The sequence below is a fragment of the Labeo rohita genome, chromosome 23 (genome assembly GCF_022985175.1).
Source record: "Labeo rohita strain BAU-BD-2019 chromosome 23, IGBB_LRoh.1.0, whole genome shotgun sequence".
Classification (NCBI taxonomy): Eukaryota; Metazoa; Chordata; class Actinopteri; order Cypriniformes; family Cyprinidae; genus Labeo; species Labeo rohita.
In genome coordinates this window covers 16164623-16183083 of record NC_066891.1, presented here as the reverse complement: position 1 = coordinate 16183083, position 18461 = coordinate 16164623, and the positions used below count along the sequence as shown (strand labels likewise).

General features: G+C 36.8%; 1 protein-coding gene across 10 annotated transcripts in view; it reads left to right on the top strand.

Moving 5' to 3' along the window:
* Positions 1 to 18461, top strand: part of agrn (agrin) — a 305226-nt gene that overhangs the window by 195410 nt on the left and 91355 nt on the right. For all 10 annotated transcript variants that reach the window (XM_051097130.1, XM_051097123.1, XM_051097124.1 and 7 more), the window contains one exon: positions 1750 to 1956. In XM_051097130.1, coding sequence (XP_050953087.1) covers positions 1750 to 1956 — 207 coding nt within the window. The remainder of the gene's footprint in view (positions 1 to 1749; positions 1957 to 18461) is intronic.

Genomic DNA, 18461 nt, shown 5'->3' with positions numbered 1-18461 from the left:
TGCTATCAGGGCATGGTATTTTGGTTTTATTTGTAGTAAAACCATGGTTAATTTTCATTAACACATTCAGAAATCTGATCACCTTACATTGTTTTATCTCTGCCAAAATTTGGTTTACTAGCTAACAACTTAGCCTACTAGCTTAAAGCGGTCATGGGATGCTAAGTTCACTTTAACATGTTGTTTGAACGTGTGTTGGCAGTCTATTTACAAATCTACTCTGTAATGATAAAAATCCATGCAGTGGTTTTTAATTGATCTGTAAAAATAATATTACCTTTTTCAAATCGACCCGTTCTCAGATGCCTGTCATTGTGGCGTCACACCGACAGAGGCTGCTCCCATAATAGTTGATTAACATGAGCATCTTACCTCAGATCAGAAGTCACAGTCCGCCCTCTTTGTTTCAATGCCAGAGCAGGGATGTAAGTTAGACAAGAATATCTCCGATTGAGTGATTGAGCTGTTGTGTTGCTGGATGTAATAATGAACATAGTGGTCGTCATTTACTCCCGACATCTGAGCCGCTGAAGATGCAGTGGATTACGCTTGTTTGTGAAGGAAATGCGCCTCCCGATCTACATATATCTGTCTATGTTCGCACAAATTATTTGTGATCCAGCTTCACTTACAGCAGAAGTGAGTATAAGGTTTTTTTTTATGAATCTTTGCGATCGCCTTTCCTAATAATGTGGTAATTAGCAAGTTTAGCGGCTAAACGCAGCTAAATGCGGCTAAAGTAAACAGGCTCGTCACTCCACAGAGAGAAGAGAGGGGTGGGGCGAGCATAGCGCATTTGCATTTAAAGCAGCCTTAACCAGAATGAGCTGATTTTGGCAAGGTAAAAAGGGTGTTGTTTTACACAACCATTAAAGTATATTATAGACTTTTCATTAAGACCCTTAAGAATCATATAAACTTGTGGAAAATGGGCATCCGATGACCCCTTTAACTAAATGCTAACTAGCTAAGAAAGGCTTATTAGTTAGAAAAAAATATATTGTGAAAACTTGCTACATTTTTGATCTGACATTGCAAAGTGTCACAAAGGGATATTATTCTGCAGAGTTATAGATAATTCACAACACCAGCAGTGTTTCCAGAGTGAAATTCTCCTCCACAATCTCTTATAAGTCTTGTTCTTGTGTGGAACTCCCAGTTTTCGCAATCCAATCAATTCCCAATGGATGAAATCAAGTCTTGCCCTAGATTTTATCTCATTAAATATTCTTTTTTACTCACAAATACGTCACACTGTGGCAGTAAAAGGGTTGTGTAAGCCGTTTCATGTGGTGTAAAACCAGTACTTCATTAAATTCCTCTTCTATTCCTATAGCTTCCTGTGAGCCCGCTTTCATCAGCATGTATGTCACATCCTTAAAGATAGGTTGGATAATGCAATCAAACATAAATCAAGCGCAGATTGTACAATACCATAATAGGTCTCTTAATTTTCTCAAACAGATGAAAGGCTGCTGTAATTACACACCACCACGGCCCGTCTGTGACAGCTTAACACAACTCTGAGTGGGAAAAAAAACACCCCAAATCAATCTGAATGGAATTAGATAATTGATTAAATAATCAGGCACGGTAATTAATTCAAAACCCCTGAGTGAGTCAATATCCGATGCCTGATTGAGCGAGAGAGAAAGAGAGATGCCTCTAGTCAGTGTTGATTACCACCAAGAAGGTTACTGCCCTTCTTCACATTGTTGACGCATGTATACATGTATTTCCGGTCTCCAGGGGGCTGCCCGAATGGCTGTAAATTCAACGCTGTGTGTTTGCTGGAAAACGGAGAGTTTCGGTGTTCCTGCGACCCTATACAATGTGACGGCACGTACAAGCCCCTGTGCGGAAAGGACGGAAAGACATACCCCAACGACTGCGAGAGAAAACTCGAAGAGTGCCGGACCAAAACAGACATCCCTGTCAAGGAACAAGGGCCCTGTGGTGAGTGTGGGAAATTGCGGGATAGTTTTGCTGTGTGTAAATTTAGATTGTTTAATTAGCATTGTATGTCTGCTTGTGTTTGGTTGTGTCCTGCCGGGAAACTCTTGTGGAAGGTGCTCATTCTCTTTCATTTCCACGCCGTTCTCATTCTGCCATCAGCTCTGATGACACATGAAACACTGACTTCATGTTTCATTCATGTCCTCACCCCTCCAGTGCCAGTCGTCCACGCCAGTCCTTCCATGTTCAAATGTCTCGTCATTTCCCCCTTTGTCTTTTTATGTCCTTTTTTGGCTGTCTTTAAACTGTTTTTTCTGTTCCAGTGTGTCTCTCTGTCTGTCTTTGTCCGTGTGACGTCTGCTCAGGGCCGCCGCCGGACACACCACTCGTTGCAAGCGGGGGAAGAGTTCAACCTCTGACCTTTCTTATTGGAATTCTGACCTGTGGGTCTCCTTCAGGTGGCCCTCAAAGGGCTGGTTTGATGTCATTTTTCTACCTGTACCTCTTTGTCTCTGTCTCTTTTTGTGTTTGTTTGCTTGATGGAGGATGGTTGGAGTGGCCCTCCCTGCAGCTCCAGTCCTCATGGCACTATTTGGAGGGGAATTGAGGTCATGGAGCTCTACTTTTTTTTTCAAGTGCTGTGTTTGTTTGGATGAATCATTTCCCAATCGTTCTGACCCTGTTGTTTCCCCGCTACCTGTTTGCATGGATGCATGCATGTAGCCTCCTTGTTAAAAGCTATGTGCTTAAGGATAGAAACAGAATCTATGCAAGTACGCAGACATAGTCTAGCAACAAAACCATTGCTAACCAAAAATGTCAATGAAAAGTAGTAAGTATGTTTAGAAGTTGTTCAGTGAACATTCTCTTTGTGGACCACAGAAGAAGAAAGTTTTAAAAAACTTAAAATTGGACTTGCATTGCTTAAAACATTTGCATTCTTGCGTGGCACATCCCTTTGGCATTCTCGCTTGAGTCCAAATACGTACTTCCCTACTAAAAGCAGTATAGTAACGCGTAGGATGTCCAAATATGCAGGCAAACAATACCTGCATGACCCACTGCATCTGTAAAGTGTGCAACCATTCCATTTGGACATCCCATAAGGCCACAGGAGCTGAATATCCGTGAGATTCAAAATATTGAAAAAGCAGGCATTGTTATTTATGGTGGTTAACTATACTAAGAGTATATGATGCTTGTTGGTTAGTACATGTATTCAAAATAGCTAAAAATCTGTTTTTATGGGTGTAACGGTACACAGAAGTCATGGTTTGGTACATACATTGGATTTGGGGTCACAGTTTGATACAAGTTTAGTACAACAGAAAATGTATTTTTCCACATGCATGTACAGTAGCATGAGCAGTTGTTTTTGATTTAAAGCAAAAACAAAAACAGAATGGTCTGATTTGTGAAATTCTGCTACATAAGACACCTGCACAAAACAAAAACAGCAGACGGATTGAGTGAAAATGCTAATTTATTCTCTGACAGCAGGTGGCGCTTAGGGAACAGCAGAGATATAGAGTTTCCTTGGTTACCGCTGTATAAGCACTACTTTAAAATGCATTATATGGAGGAAAATAAAATGCCACCAAAACATTTCTAAAGACGGTCAGTTCCTCTCAGAGATACATTCATATAAACCCTCACATATTTGTCGTCCTATATTTCAAGCATTGCTTACAGTGAGCTTGATCTGCTTGGTAAAGCATTTACAGTATGAATTCTAAACAAATTACATTTTTGGAAATTATTGCAATGCAGTAGGGATGTCCTCGACTAAAGATTTTTCTGGTCGACTAGTAGTCGTTCATTTTAAGCATTAGTCGACTATTAGTCACATGTTTATTAATAAACCACAGAAATCATAATTTCTATTTGATGTTTTCTATTTGAATTTAAAAGTAAACATTTCACTCTCTATAGATATATTTTTCATGTCTGTAAGGCAAGTTTACACAGAGTTTCAGTTTCGTGCTCAAGTTCACAGAGACCGAGAAAGCACATCATGTTTGCTTTCATTATTTTACAGAAGTGCAACGTTTCGTTGTTATTCTGAGTGCACACAAAAAATATTTGTTAACACTTAGTCTTAACAAATTCGAAAGATGTATTTTATCTGTATGACCAAAAATGACAGAGTATTTTAAGAGCAAGTGACCACAGAGGCGCCTTCATTTGTCATGCAGGAAGCATGCTAATATTCAGCTTCCACACTCTGCACAGTGCATATTTTTCTAGGTTAACATTAGATCGGGCCATGTAAAGTTGCTACTACACACATCTTTCAGATGAAAAGCCATATTTGAGGTCGTTGAATGATAGGTGAGCGTTTGGATGTCCTGATGTACAGTATTACCAATTAGCCGTTAACGATTTGTTCATGGAATTTTTTTTTTCTGCAACTAAGCGACTAATAAAATTTTGGTTGACCAAGCCTCTCCTCACCAACTAATAGTTAGTTGGCTATTAGGGTGCAGCCCTACAATGCAGTTTTGTTTGCAATTCTGGAATAGAGATCGGCAAAAATAAAACTGAAAACCAGTGCAGCTCTAAAAATTCGAAACCTTCCACACAGCTGATTTAAAACAAGCAGGCAGTTCTTTGAGCCCTTGCCAAGTGTGATTGTTTTTTCACAGTGCACACTTGGCATATCTACCAAATGTACTGCATTTGCAAGCAAGAAGTAAGTTCCTCAGTACATACTATGCAAGTACAGTAGTTCAGAGGTAGCTTGTTTCATGCACCACTCTCCACTTTAAAAAAACAAAGTACTAAAATACTAAAATACATTAAACACCTAAAAATTATTGAGGTGGTTATTAAAAAAGGCTCGAAAGGGGGGGAGAAAAACAGGATCTGGACAGTGTGTTAATTATGGGACATTTATCCAGGGCTGTTTTGGCAGGGTTCAGATTTTTAACGGTACAGAAATATCCCTCTCATTTATTCCGAATGCTGTGTGTGTCCTACTCCCTGGCAGCACATATGTGGCAACTGCAGTTCTGCATGCATCTTTCTTTCTTTTTTCCTTCCCTCTCTCTTCTTTTTTTCTGTTCTCACTATCAGGCTCTATGACTCATTAGGATTGTTTTCCAGTCTTCAGCGGAAAAGATGCATAAATTAACATGTAAAGAGGAGTAGTGCTCGTGTCTTTGGCTTTATTTCATTATTTCTGACAAAGTAAATGTTTTGGTCCTTTCAGGCTTTCGCTGGTGGCAAGTTACAGTATGTTTTTTTAATACATTTATTTACATTTGCATATTCCGCAAACAGAACATTAATTAAACATCAAAAGCTCCGTGGCGGACCTGAGCCAGGCTGACTGCCTTTCATGCCGAGGAAGATACGGAGCATTGATGAGCGAAAGTCTTGTGCTTTGGACACCTGCTCTCAGTTTGATGTGTAAATGCAGAAAAAAAGTAGCTTTGCTTGGTTGTGTTGTTTTGCTTTTGTCACATTCTTTGTCTTTTCCTCTTATATCCATACAAACCAGGTTTGCTGGTTAGCATGTTCCCAATAGATGTTGTCAGGATAGTCACATGAATAGGAATGCTAACAGCTAGCTTCCTGCGGGTATTATAGACTGCCTTCATCCTGACAAGGGCCCAGGTGAAGTCTGTGTTTTACTAAAGTGCGTTTCAGTCCTTTAGAAGACACTCAAGCGTGACAAAGCTCACCTTTCCCACAGTGGAAAACCTCTAAATGGACCTCTTGTCACACGCTAATCAATAGCAGAGACGCGGCGTGTGTACACGAGTCATTTCAAACGCTGAGAATGTCAGTACTTTTTCCAGTGTCTGACATGGTTTCATCTGCTTCCCGTTGTCTTTGGAGGCAAGCAGAGCTGGGTCACTGTGTCAGCAGCGCTCGTCGAGAGACACGATTCGCTCTAAAATCAAAGAAATGTGTAGTGCTGAGAAAGGTCAACAAGAGACTGCAGCTCCTAAGGAAAATAGAAAACACTGTGAAAGTAGAAAGATTGAGAACAAAGGACTGAAGATACACAAGACCAGACTTTGGTTTTTCATCTGGAGGTCTACCTGCATTCTGTTGATGGAGCTTTAAAACATGCTGCTGTATAGAGAGTTCAGGTCCCATTAATGTCAGTGTGGGTTTTTCAGTCTGTTGTTTGGATGTGCGAAGCAGCAGATGAGTCTAAGAACACTTGTGTCGAAGTAATTTTAGGAGTGACAAAAGGAAAAAGATACCAGATAGGGTTCGGCGATTATATTGAATATTCATATGTTTGCGCTGTTTTCACTGACGATTGAGCGGCGTTGTGATGAATGTGCTTTTTATTTCATCATTAGGTTCATGAAGAGCATGTCATTAGATGATTGGAAGTCTCCATATGGCATTTTTCATGCAAAAAAAAGAAGCAGTTCTTATATTGTTGCATATAATGAGAATACTTAACCCTTAAAGAGGTAGTTCACTTTTAAAACCCTTCCAAGTTTTAAAAGGTAACGTAATATGCTTTATTTGATGCTTTTGTAAGTGTTATTAAAACATTCATGAGAGTTTTACACTATTGCAGCAGTTATAGATCCATCCTGGGTCGCTGAAGACCTGAATATGTAATAATGATTGTTGAAATGTTCATAAATTTAAAGGAATAGTTCATCCAAAAATGAAAATTCCGTCATTAATTACTCAGCCTTATGTCATTCCAAACCCGTAAGACCTTTGTTCATCTTCACATGGACTATTTTATCAATGTCCTTACTAGCTTTCTGGGTCTTGAACGTGGTAGTTGCGCTTCTGTCTATCCAAGGTCAGAAAGCTCTTGGATTTTATCAAAAATATCTTAATTTGCATTCCGAAGATGAACGAAGGACTCACAGTTTGGAACGACATGAGGGTGGGTGAGTAATTAATGACAGAATTTTCATTTTTGGATGAACTATTCCTTTAAATTTATGAACGTTTCAACAATCTTTATTACATTTTCGGATCTTCAGCGACCCAGGATGGATCTATAACTGCTGCAATAGTGTAAAACTCTTATGAATGTTTTAATAACACTTAGAAAAGAATCAAATAAAGCATATTACGTTACCTTTTAAAACTTGGAAGGGTTCAATTTCAGCAGACACTTCCACAGCATCTGGCTTATATTCGGGATCTTTTTCAAAGTCTTCAAAAACAATATTTAGATTTTTGGTAGCTTATTCACTACATACACTGTCATATAACAGTGACACTTATATTTCATTGCATACAGTAATTGTGCTGCAGTAAAACCATTCAAGCCAGTTTTTGCTGATGATATAGAGGGTTTGCCCTTTTTCGGCCATATTGGAGATACTCGGATGTAAACAACAGCATGAATTGCACGTTTAATGTCCTACTGAATGTGTTGTTCTGCTAATTTTTAGTCTAAAAACTTGTGGAAGCTGCTAAATCTAAAAGGACTTAGTATTGATACTTAGACAGACTTGTGACAAAGTTAATATGTGGTAAAAATACGTATGAGCAGTATTAATTAAGATATTAGCCTAAAATTTTACCTACATGACCGGATATGATAAGAACAAGCACGAATGTTGTCAAGATTGTTGACTTGGAAATCCAGGTTCAGTTTGGCCGACCACAAATGCCTTTTTAACTTAGACAGTCTTTTGCACTTTTCCCCTCGTTTTGTTATAAGTTTTAGTCCATAGTACTCCAAATGTTTTCCCCTTGACCGATTAGTTCAGCCCAAAACATGACAATAATTGACCATTTTCAGCAATAATCAGCTAAATTTGCGAGTTCCGTTCAGTTTAGTGGCTTTTTTTCCTTTTTGTGCCGCCAATATGGCCGTGTCATGGAAAACACTGTTCTTTTTGTTTTATGCCTGAGGTAAAGATCACGTCATCGTTCGCATGAAACAGTGAGGAATAAAGGTGAATTGCACTTATTGATGAGATATTTAATTGTTGCACAGGAAAACGTGTTATATTCACTGGGAATATGTTTTCCAGGTTTCAGTGGTTGTACGGATGCAAGACAGCACAATATATTTAACGGGCTGTTTCCGTCCCTCGAATTAAATACAGTGTCTGCTCTGACTGAAGTCTATGAGACTTTGAATGATGATCTTTGTGCATTATCATGGCTCAGCTCCATCCAGTGTAATTTCAGAACTCCATAACTCGGTGGGTGTGCCGGCCGTAATGGACTCCTAATGATAAGGAAAGAAAGCAGGCCGTTTCTCTAAGCAGAGCAAGATGGATCCTGCAAATGAAGTTGACCTAAATACACAGCTGTCATTATAGTCCGGAGGACGTTTCATAGCTTGTGTAAAGTGAACAGACCCTCAGAATATACCAGCTTTCTGTCTTTGCCTGTCTGTTTCTCTGTTCCCATGGCAGTAACTCATAAAGACTAACAATGGGCTCAGACTTACTGACAATGTCATTGAGCAAGAGCTCTGTGAAAAAGAGGTGCCTGGGAATCGACGCCCCAGGTGACATCGCACTCTGATTAATATTTATCATTTGCATATTTATTTAATTAGCATCTCCTGCTGAAAACAGTATAAACTTTGATTTCCTTTTTTTTTTAATTTTCAAAAAAAAAAAAGAAACAATAACAAGTTAAGCACCCATTGAACTTTGGAGGGTCTAGTGAGATGTGCGTAATGAATCCAATTAGATGAGTAGATTGAAGAGCCTGGGTAGCGTGATTATAATTAGCGTGAACCTTTGCACCTCGCTGTGTGAGGAAGGTTGTATCTGGGTCGCTGTTGTAAGTTGGAAAGCCCTAGCCGGTTTCTGTTCTGTGTGTTTGTTAGGAGGCTCTTTGTAGAGCATGCTTCTGTAATGCACGTCTGCCTTCCCCCTCGTTTTCCCTCATTCCCTCATCCTCCTCTGCTTCCCTTTCTTCTCTGTTCAGAGTGCTATGTGCAGTGCTTGTCTTAACGTCTGCTTGTGTGACGCCTTTCTGCTGAAGGGATCCATGGATCCGTCTCGCTCGGTGCTCGGTTTTCAGGCTTCTGTGTCATTCAGAACTGAATTATGAATGACTTCAAAATTCCAGTTGAATTCCTGAATTTGAATCGAGCTAGCAGACTGGGTGCAGAATTTTCATTTGAATTAAAAAAAGTAGAATCAAAATTTTTCTTATTGGCCCATTATATAATAATAATAATAATAATAATATACTCGCTCTTAATGGCCCATTATATAATAATAATAGTAATAATAATATTACTACTAATAATAATAATATACTCACTCCTTTTGGCCAGTTATATAATAATAATAATAATAATTTATTATTATTATTATTATTATTAACATATAGTTTCATTAAGTCATATGTGATTTATATTAACTATATTATTTTTTGTAATATATATTGTAATATAGATATATAATATTTATAAATATTAAAAAATATAAAATATTTACAAGTAAATCTGAGATCAAATAAACAGCAAGATTTTTACTCATTAATTTTGGTAAGCCCAACTCAAATAATTTCTTAAATTCTATTCAGAGATTTTGTTAATACAACTTTATATTTTTGTGATATTTACAAAGCCACTGAATTATTTTTAAAGTGTATATTATATATTATGTATATTGTTTCGTTAATAATTAGTTTGTATTAAATGCTTAATTGTTGTTGTTGTTATTATTATTATTATTAACGTTTTGTTTCAATAAATTGTACATATATCATATGATTTATATTAACTATATTTTTCTATATATATACACACACACACACATTTATAAGTATTTTGTAAATATGTTTTAAATGCTTAATTGTGAATTTATTTTATTATTATTATTATTGTTATTAACATTTAGTTTTTTGATCAATTGTACATTTCTTATATATAAAATATTTATAATTATGTTGTTAATAAATAATATGTATTAAATGCTTAATTGTTAATTATTTTTTATTTTAGCATTAGTATTAGCTTTTTATTAAATTGTACATGTATCATGTAAAATTATATAAAAATTAAAAATTTTATTATATAATATTATATATAATATTATTATTATATAGAGATATATATTTAATCGTGTACTTTATTATTGTTATTTTTATTAACATTTTATTTGATTACATTGTACACACTTATATAAACACTTATATAATTCTTAAAAAAATACTTAATATTTATAATTATTTTGTTAATAAATAATATGTATTTACACATTTATAATATTTATAAATCTAATTATAATTTTATATTTTATTTATTTTAATTAATTTATTTATTTATAAATAATTTATCATAAATGCAGCTAGTAATAATTATACATTTTTATGTTAAGAATTAGTCAATTATTAGCTATTTTAGTGATGATGTGATTTGTTTGTTGAATTAATTCTAAATTTCAAATCCTGTCATTCAAATTCAAATTTCGATTCAAAATCCTTTGCGATGCGGCCAGTCAATTCAAATTCACACTAATAAATTGAAAGCCAATGTGTCCAACATTTGACAGCGAGCTACTATTTTGTATTTTATTTTGTCCTCTCTTCTCTCTCTCCCTCTCTTTGTCTCTCGTCCTCCCTCATCCGCTCCTCTTGCTTGTCCAGTTTCACGGTGTCTCACCTCATCCGTTTCCTCCCTTGCGGTACAGGCAGGGCAATGGAATTAGTTCCTTGGTTAAATTCTTAATGCGTGGGGAGAAAGTTTCTACGCCCTTGAAGCCATTGTTTGGTGATAAGTACTCCTTCAGAAACCAAACACTGCCTCTGGGGGGATTTCTGCTTGTGTCATGCTAATATTTTCTTCTCTCCCTTTTCCTTGCACCTTCTCCTACACGCTTATAAATGTTTTCCCTCAAGCCGAAGGGGAAGGTAAGGAACGAAAAAAGAGAGAAACGAGGGGGCGCTTCTCGTCATTGCTTCTGATATGAAAGTGAGACACGCACAGTCTGCCGAAACTCGCAAACTCCTCTCATATTGGCAACATGCGAGGGAGCGGAGAGACGGAGGAGACGCTCGTGCGACTGTTTGTATCACGATTCGCGCACGCCCTGTAATCCTGATACGAGGGCTGGAGATCTCCATATGCATGAGTGTGCATACAGCAGATCGTAGGAATAATTCTCTGTGCTAAACTTTGCACCAAAGCTAGGCTGAAGAAGCTTACCGGACCCCCTGAAGTGTGTGTTGGCTGACTGTCTGCATTTTGACAGCCCAAGTTAAAGAAATCTTCATTGGCTCAAAAAACCTGCACTATAAGTAGCGCATAACGGTGGTGAGATTGTGAGTGGGAGTGTCCCTTGGGTGGGCGACGTGTCAGGATAAATCATGTAGAGAAGCCGTCACAATGTGCTAATAGTCCTCATGTTTCAGCGGCAAGAGTAATTAAACGCTACGAAATACGAAATTGCAGTGTAGATGTAGAGCAGGAGGCGGAGCTACATCGTGCGTATTATATAACGCCGCAGGGGTCGGAGGTGTGCGCAGATTCTCAGGCCTGATCACAGCAATTACCCAGCTCATCCGAGTCCTGCTATTTCTTTACGCCTTCTCATTATTAGATCTGCTTTTCCACATGCGGGCTCCTAATTAACGCACTCCACCACTTTTCAGCGTTTTTACTTACGCAGCTTTCCTTTCTTTTACATACGTTAAACCCTGAAAAAACTTCAAATGCGCTCGTTTCTACGCGCGTCGCGTCCCAGCGGCAGGCCCGTGGAGGCATATGGCTGTCATCCAGCTTACAGCTGGAGTCCTTGAAGACTGGCACTGCAGCACAGGCCTCGGGGATGGCAGCCCACTATTTCAAAGAGGCTTCGAAAAGGGCTCATTTTTTACTGAGAGAATATGCAAGCCATCTCAATAACCAAAGCCAGACTGCTTTTTTTTTATGAAGTATGTAATCGTGGCTGCATGTAACATTATTTCTCGGAGAACTTTCTCTTCCTTGACTTATTAAATCTGTGAGATTTTTTCCCCATCCCCTAGAGACCCAAAACTGAAAATGAGAAACTGAACAAGTGAACGTTTCTTTTCATATCTACTTTTTCGTATTCCTTTTTTTTTTTTAAAAGGAGAGCGGTACTTTCATCTCTGTAAGGAAACAAAGGGTGGCTTGGGACAAAGCATTATCGAAGGCTGCGGTTTGGGTTTTAGGCTCCGTGCCTTGGGAAACGGGTCACTGAAGTGTTTTGAAGGCCATGAGGGCTTTACTGATGAGCCTGATCTCGTCGTCCTCCAGCCGGGCGCTTAAAAGGCACAGATGGAGAGGCGCTGAGAGAGAAGATCTGGAGGAAAAGCCCGCTTTCAAGGCCTGCGAAATTAGGCAGCGATCCACTGTTTACACAGTTACGTGCCAGTTCAAGACGTATTTTAAGCTCTCGCTCTCAGCAGAGAAATCAATAGCCGGAAACGGTCTCTTAGAGGAGCTTCTACTGTAGGACACTTTTAGATTGGCACGGGAACACAGCGGTCGGGAAAGTAACCTGCTTACTTCCCACTTCTGTTTTGATTTCCATTGGCTTAGACGAGCTGTCGCATGTGTGGGTTTAAAAAGAGTTGTGCGTGTGTGTGGCACCGCTTGATTTCTGTCATGAAAAACATGCTTTGGAGTACTAATCGTGGTCTTTTGATGCACGCTGTGCCTCATGTGTGTTTGATATGCGCTTTGCCCGGGTTGCCGCCTTCAGATGTGAGGCAGGATTATAGGTGAGCGCCAGGAAGAGGTTAGAGAAGGGTTACGCTCAAATCTTTTCCCCCAGTCTCTTGCGGTTCTCTTAAGCCCTGAGTTGCTAAGTAATATTTAAAGAAATGTTTCACCCAATAATGAAAATTCTGTCATTATTTACTCACCCTCATGTCATTCCAAACCCGTAAGACCTTTGTTCATCTTTGGAACGCAAATGAAGATATTTTTGATAAAATTCAAGAGCTTTCTGACTGAATAGACAGCAACGTAATTACGTTGAAGGCCCAGAAAGGTAGTAAGGACATCAACAAAATAGTCTATGTGACATCAGTGGTTCAACCTTCATTTCATGAAGCTTTGAGAATACTTTTTGTGTGCAAAGAAAGCATAAATAATGACTTTATTCTTCTCTTCCGTCAGTCTTCGCTGTGTTTTCACAAGAGAAGCACTGAAACAACATGTGGGTAAATAATTAATGACAGATTTTTCATTTTTGGGTAAACTAACTCTTTAAGGCACAGGCTAAGTCTTTAGCTCTGTTTGCTAGTGTTAAACCTAATGAGCAGTCTTTTGTTTACATAACTGCCTTCTAAGACAACATCTTAACTGCCATGAAATCTTGTTAGTAACCAGTTTAAACATTCACATGTAGTGTGTGGGCCACAACAACAGCACTACATAACAGTTTTAGTACAGTTTGATGTTAGCATGCTGCTAAGCTAACACTCTAAGTGTGGCACACAAAAATACCCTGTTGAAAAAACCAGCATATGCTAGTTAGGTCGGTTTTGATGCTGAAATGCTGGTCCTTTTCTGGTCCTTAGCTGGTTTAAGATAGGCCAGCTAAGGACCAGCATAAAACCAGCTTCCCAGCATCAAAACCTACTTAATTATACTGAACTATTTTTATAGGTTTTTTTCAGTATTGACTGAAAATGTAGTTTATTATATCAACATTTTACTATCAACATCGCCATCATGAATTTATTTTATTTTTAGCTTGTTGTAATTGGATTGGCTACTTTAGAATTTGACTGAAATTGGGTTTCTTACTACTGTTACTCTTTATTAATAATACAAATCATAATGATAATAATTTAAAATACAAATTTTTGTAAAATTATGCAGCCCTACAAACAACCCTTAGGAACTTAACCATGGTGTTACTTAGAGCTGCAAAACGATTAGTCACGATTAATCGATTCAAAATAAAGGTTTATGTTTACATACTATATGTGTGTGTGGTTTGTATATTTATTATGTATATATAAATACACATACATACATGTATATATTAAGGGGAAATATGTTAGATTTATATGTAAATATATTTAAATATATATTAAATATATATATAGGTTATATACAAGTGTTTACATGTTAACACATACAAATATTTTTTTAAATATATACATGTATGTGTGTGTATTTATACATACATAATAAATATACATAGTACATACACATAGTATGTTAACAAACTTGCATTTTGAATCGATTAATCACGACTAATCGTTTTGCAGCTCTTGTTACTACATATAAAACAAAAAAAAAAACTATGGTTACTATGGTTAAACCATGGTAACGACAAATTAAACATGTTTTTGCTGTACTAACCATGGTTTAACCATGGGATTTGTGGTAAAACTGTGGTTATACAAATCGTAATCAATATGCCAAAAAACATGGTTACTACACTTTTAATATAATAATACCATGGTTAATTTTTTGGTAAGGGAAGCTTAACAAACCTGGTAATTTGTAGTTTGTTTGTTTGTTTTAATTACATTTAAAATCAGAATTTTTATTAGAAAAATCTGTAACACTTTACAATAAGGTTCAGTAATTAACATTAGTTAACTACTTTAGTTAACATGAACTAACAATGAACACCATGACCAATACTTCTGGACCATTTATTAATCTTAGTTAAACTTAATTTCAACAATAGAAATTTTAAGCATTATAAAAATCAAAATTTGTGCTTGTTAAAATGAGTTAATGCACTGTGAATTAACATGAAGTAACAATGAATGACTGTATTTTCATGAACTAACATTAACAAAGATGAATAAATACTGTAATAAATGAATTGTTCATTGTTTATTCATATTAATTAATACATTAACTAACATTAACTAATGGAACCCTCTTGTAAAGTCATTTACAAGAGGTCAATCATAATTAGTATAATTAATGTTTTTTTCTAGTGTGCATTAAATGCTGTCTCTTTAAGCAGCTCAGTGTGTTTTGGAACACAGCAAATCTCTTCTTCCTTCAAGAAGCTCGAAATGACGTTAATTTTTTTTCTCATTATTTTGTCCTTGTTTGTTCGTATCATATTGAAAAAGCAAGTTATTTTTACGGAGAGGGACGTATTTGATTTATCTGAAGGCAGTATGATAGCTGTTTGTGTGCGATATTAAATGTATCTGAGTGTCTGTAATATTATTTGGAAACGATAGTATCTAATCTAGGAATAAATTACTGCGGTGACAGCACCGTGTGTAGCACGGGTAGGGGGCGCATACACGCACACACACACACACACACACACGTTCCTTAACCAAACACTGAAGATGGAGGGGTTCTCATTTATATGTACACACATGTCCAAAGACACACTAACAAACAAACAGTCAAAAACATGTAATCTTCTATACACACACACTCACATACACCGACCAGCATGCACCTGCAAACATTTGCCGTCACCCTGTCATTTTACCTCTCACACAATACTGAGTGAGCCTGAAGGGCTGCCCTTTATTTTGACATGTCTTTAATCTTAGTGTGAAAGTGCAAACACATCACGTTTACTCCTCGAGCATTTCTCAACCCTTTAGCTATGGAACCTATGCATACAAATGTGCAGAATGTTGTGCATTTGTTTATAAAACCAGCTCGATTATGTCAACAATTACTCATCCTCATGTCATGCCAAATCTGTATGATTTTAGGCATGATGTTCACAGTTATTTTCCATACAATATAAGCTTAAACTCCATTGTATGGAAAAGAGCAGCGTGAACATTCTCCTTAACATCTGCTTTTGTTTCATACAGAAGAAATAACATCAAACAGGTTTGGAATGAAACGAGAGTAATTGCTTTTACAGAATCTCCCCTAGAAACCTCCTCCATCCTTGTTGTGCATTAATTTTTTACCTGTTTTTATAAAACATCCTCCTGATTGGGCGAAATGAGTCCTTATTTGGTGACGAAAATTTCTTCTCTAGAGGACGGTGAGCTGTGCTGGTTCACCGCTGACCCACTTCTTCTCATTCTCTTCTTTCTCTTTCCCTCTGTGTTTGCATCAGAAACAGGGCTTGTGCTCGGTCCCACTGTCCCTCGGCCCTCTGTCTACTAACTGCAGCAGTTAATGAACTTACTGTGGAACTACTGTGGCACCGTTGAGAGTCCCAGCTACTCTCTTTCATGTTCATATTTCATATCTGTGCTGTAGCCCAGCGCTCTGAATTATTAACTAGAGCTCTCCCTTTTCTGGGATGATGCTTTGTGTTTTACTCGTCTGTCTTTTTTTTGTGCCTTCTGTCCGTAGTTGAGGGAGGCTTGGTTAGTGATGCATGAAATGAGATGTGAGTAGTTAGTGTTCTGATTGGATGCTCTAATGGGCTGCATGTTTACAGCTGCAAAGTCAGAGTGCAGATCTGTTTAGCAAGCAGTTCTCTCAGACCATCAGGTGTTATTGGACACAAAATGTTGTTTTGTAAAAGAGAATCAACTGTTTCTACGAAACCATAGGGTCATAAACCCACTGCAGTGATTATGGGTGTTATAACCACATTTAAATCAGGAGCGAAAAATGAAAATTCTGTCATTAATTACTCACCCTCATGACATTCCAAACCTGAAGATCTTCGTTTATCTTCAGAACACAAATTAAGATGTTTTTGAAGAGATTCGAGAGCTTTTTGGCTCTGCATAGACAGTAACGGTACTACCACATTCATGGCCCAGAAAGGTAGTAAGGACCAGTGTTGGGCATATTACTTAAAAAAAAAGTAATTAGTTATAGTTGTTAGTTACTTTTCACGAATAGTAACTGAGTTACATCACTATAAAAGTAACTAATTACCAGGGAAAGTAACTATTGTGTTACTTTTAAAAAAAAATTTCAAATATGTCAAATAAATTGTATGCCCCTAATAATAAAGATGTTAAATGAACAAAATTTAAATGAAATTTGTTTACTCGCCAGATATATAAAGCTTAATGGCACAGTTTTTAAAAAATTTGAATGTACACTTAGCATCAATCAGTCAAGCATTATAATATGACATTACGATAATTTTGCATTAAACTTTAGTCATTTAAACTTTAGAATTACAACGTATGAATGCATATTTGTCATATTGACTGAACTTAGGACTGGTGGTGGTGCTTAAGATATTGTTTGTAATTTAGTGTTTCTATAAAAAGGGGTAAAATCTAAAAATAATACTGAAAAGATAACAAAACTACTACGAATTCTACTACTAATAAGAATATAAAATGCACTATGGATTAATGAGCTGCTGGGTTCTTGATTATTAATCACATTGTCTGCAGTTGCTCAAACTGATTTGCTGAAATCAAAACAAGGGATGACAATATGTGAGCACCAGCCAATGAGATTGCGCGTTAGTTCTGCCTACTACCGGAGAAACCGGCAGTTCTTAAAAGCTAAAGAATTTCAAAGGAACTCCATTATTTTGACAGGACAATACAGCAAAGACCATAGTTTACATGTAGCGCGTCAATTCTGCATGGTATATAAGACTCTCTTGCTCTGTATCTTTCTATGCGTGTGTGTAAGACAAAGTGACGGCTAGTCGTGTGCATTTACACTAGAGTTTACAGCTAGTCAAATACAGGTATGCTGCGCATCCATTCAGATGAACTGAAAAATAAAATTATAATAATATAATAAATTATAGTAACGCCACATTTTATTGTCAGTAACGGTAATGGCGTTGTAACGGAGGAGACAGTAATTTGTTTGATTCCTCGTTACTGAAAAAATAACGCAGTTAGTAACACTGTTTATTTATAACGCTGTTATTCCCATCACTGGTCATCAATAAAATAGTCCATACACTGTAAAAAACAATTTGTTGAGTCAACTTAAAATAATTTGTAACCTGGCTGCCTTAAAATTTTAAGATCAGTCAACTCAAAAAAAGTTTATTCAGCTTGAAATGTTAAATTATACTAAGTGACAACTTAGATATTTGAGTTGAATCAACTTCAAATTTTAAGGCAGCTGGGTTACTTATCCATCTGATAAGTTTAGACACAATTATCTAAGTTGTTACTTTGTTACAACTAAGTTGTAACATTTCAAGTTGACTAAACTTATTTTAGTTGACTGAACTTAAAATTTTAAGGCAGCAGGGTAACAAATTATTTTAAGCTGACTCAACAAATTGTGTTTTTTTATTTTTTACAGTGTATGACATCAGTGGTTCAACCTTAATTTTATGAAGCTATGAGAATACTTTTTGTCTGCAAAAAAAACTAAGCTAAAAATAAAAACTAAAATAATGACTTTATTCAACAATTTCTTCTCTTCTAAAGATGAACGAAGGTCTTAAATGTTTGGAACAATATGAGGGTGAGTAACAAATGACAGATTTTTCCTTTTTTTGGTGAACTATCCCTTAAAATGATTGTACCCTGTGTGAATGGAAAACTGGAGTCATTCCAGATCCTGAATTTTTTGCTACAGAGATAATCATAGCAACTGTTTGGTGTTTCACAGGTGTAAAAGTTATTTCTGATTAGTTGAGCCGCATTCAAAACTGTTATAAATTACTCTACAAACATACACCTTTGCTTCGCACTGTGCCTAACAACGCCCCCTT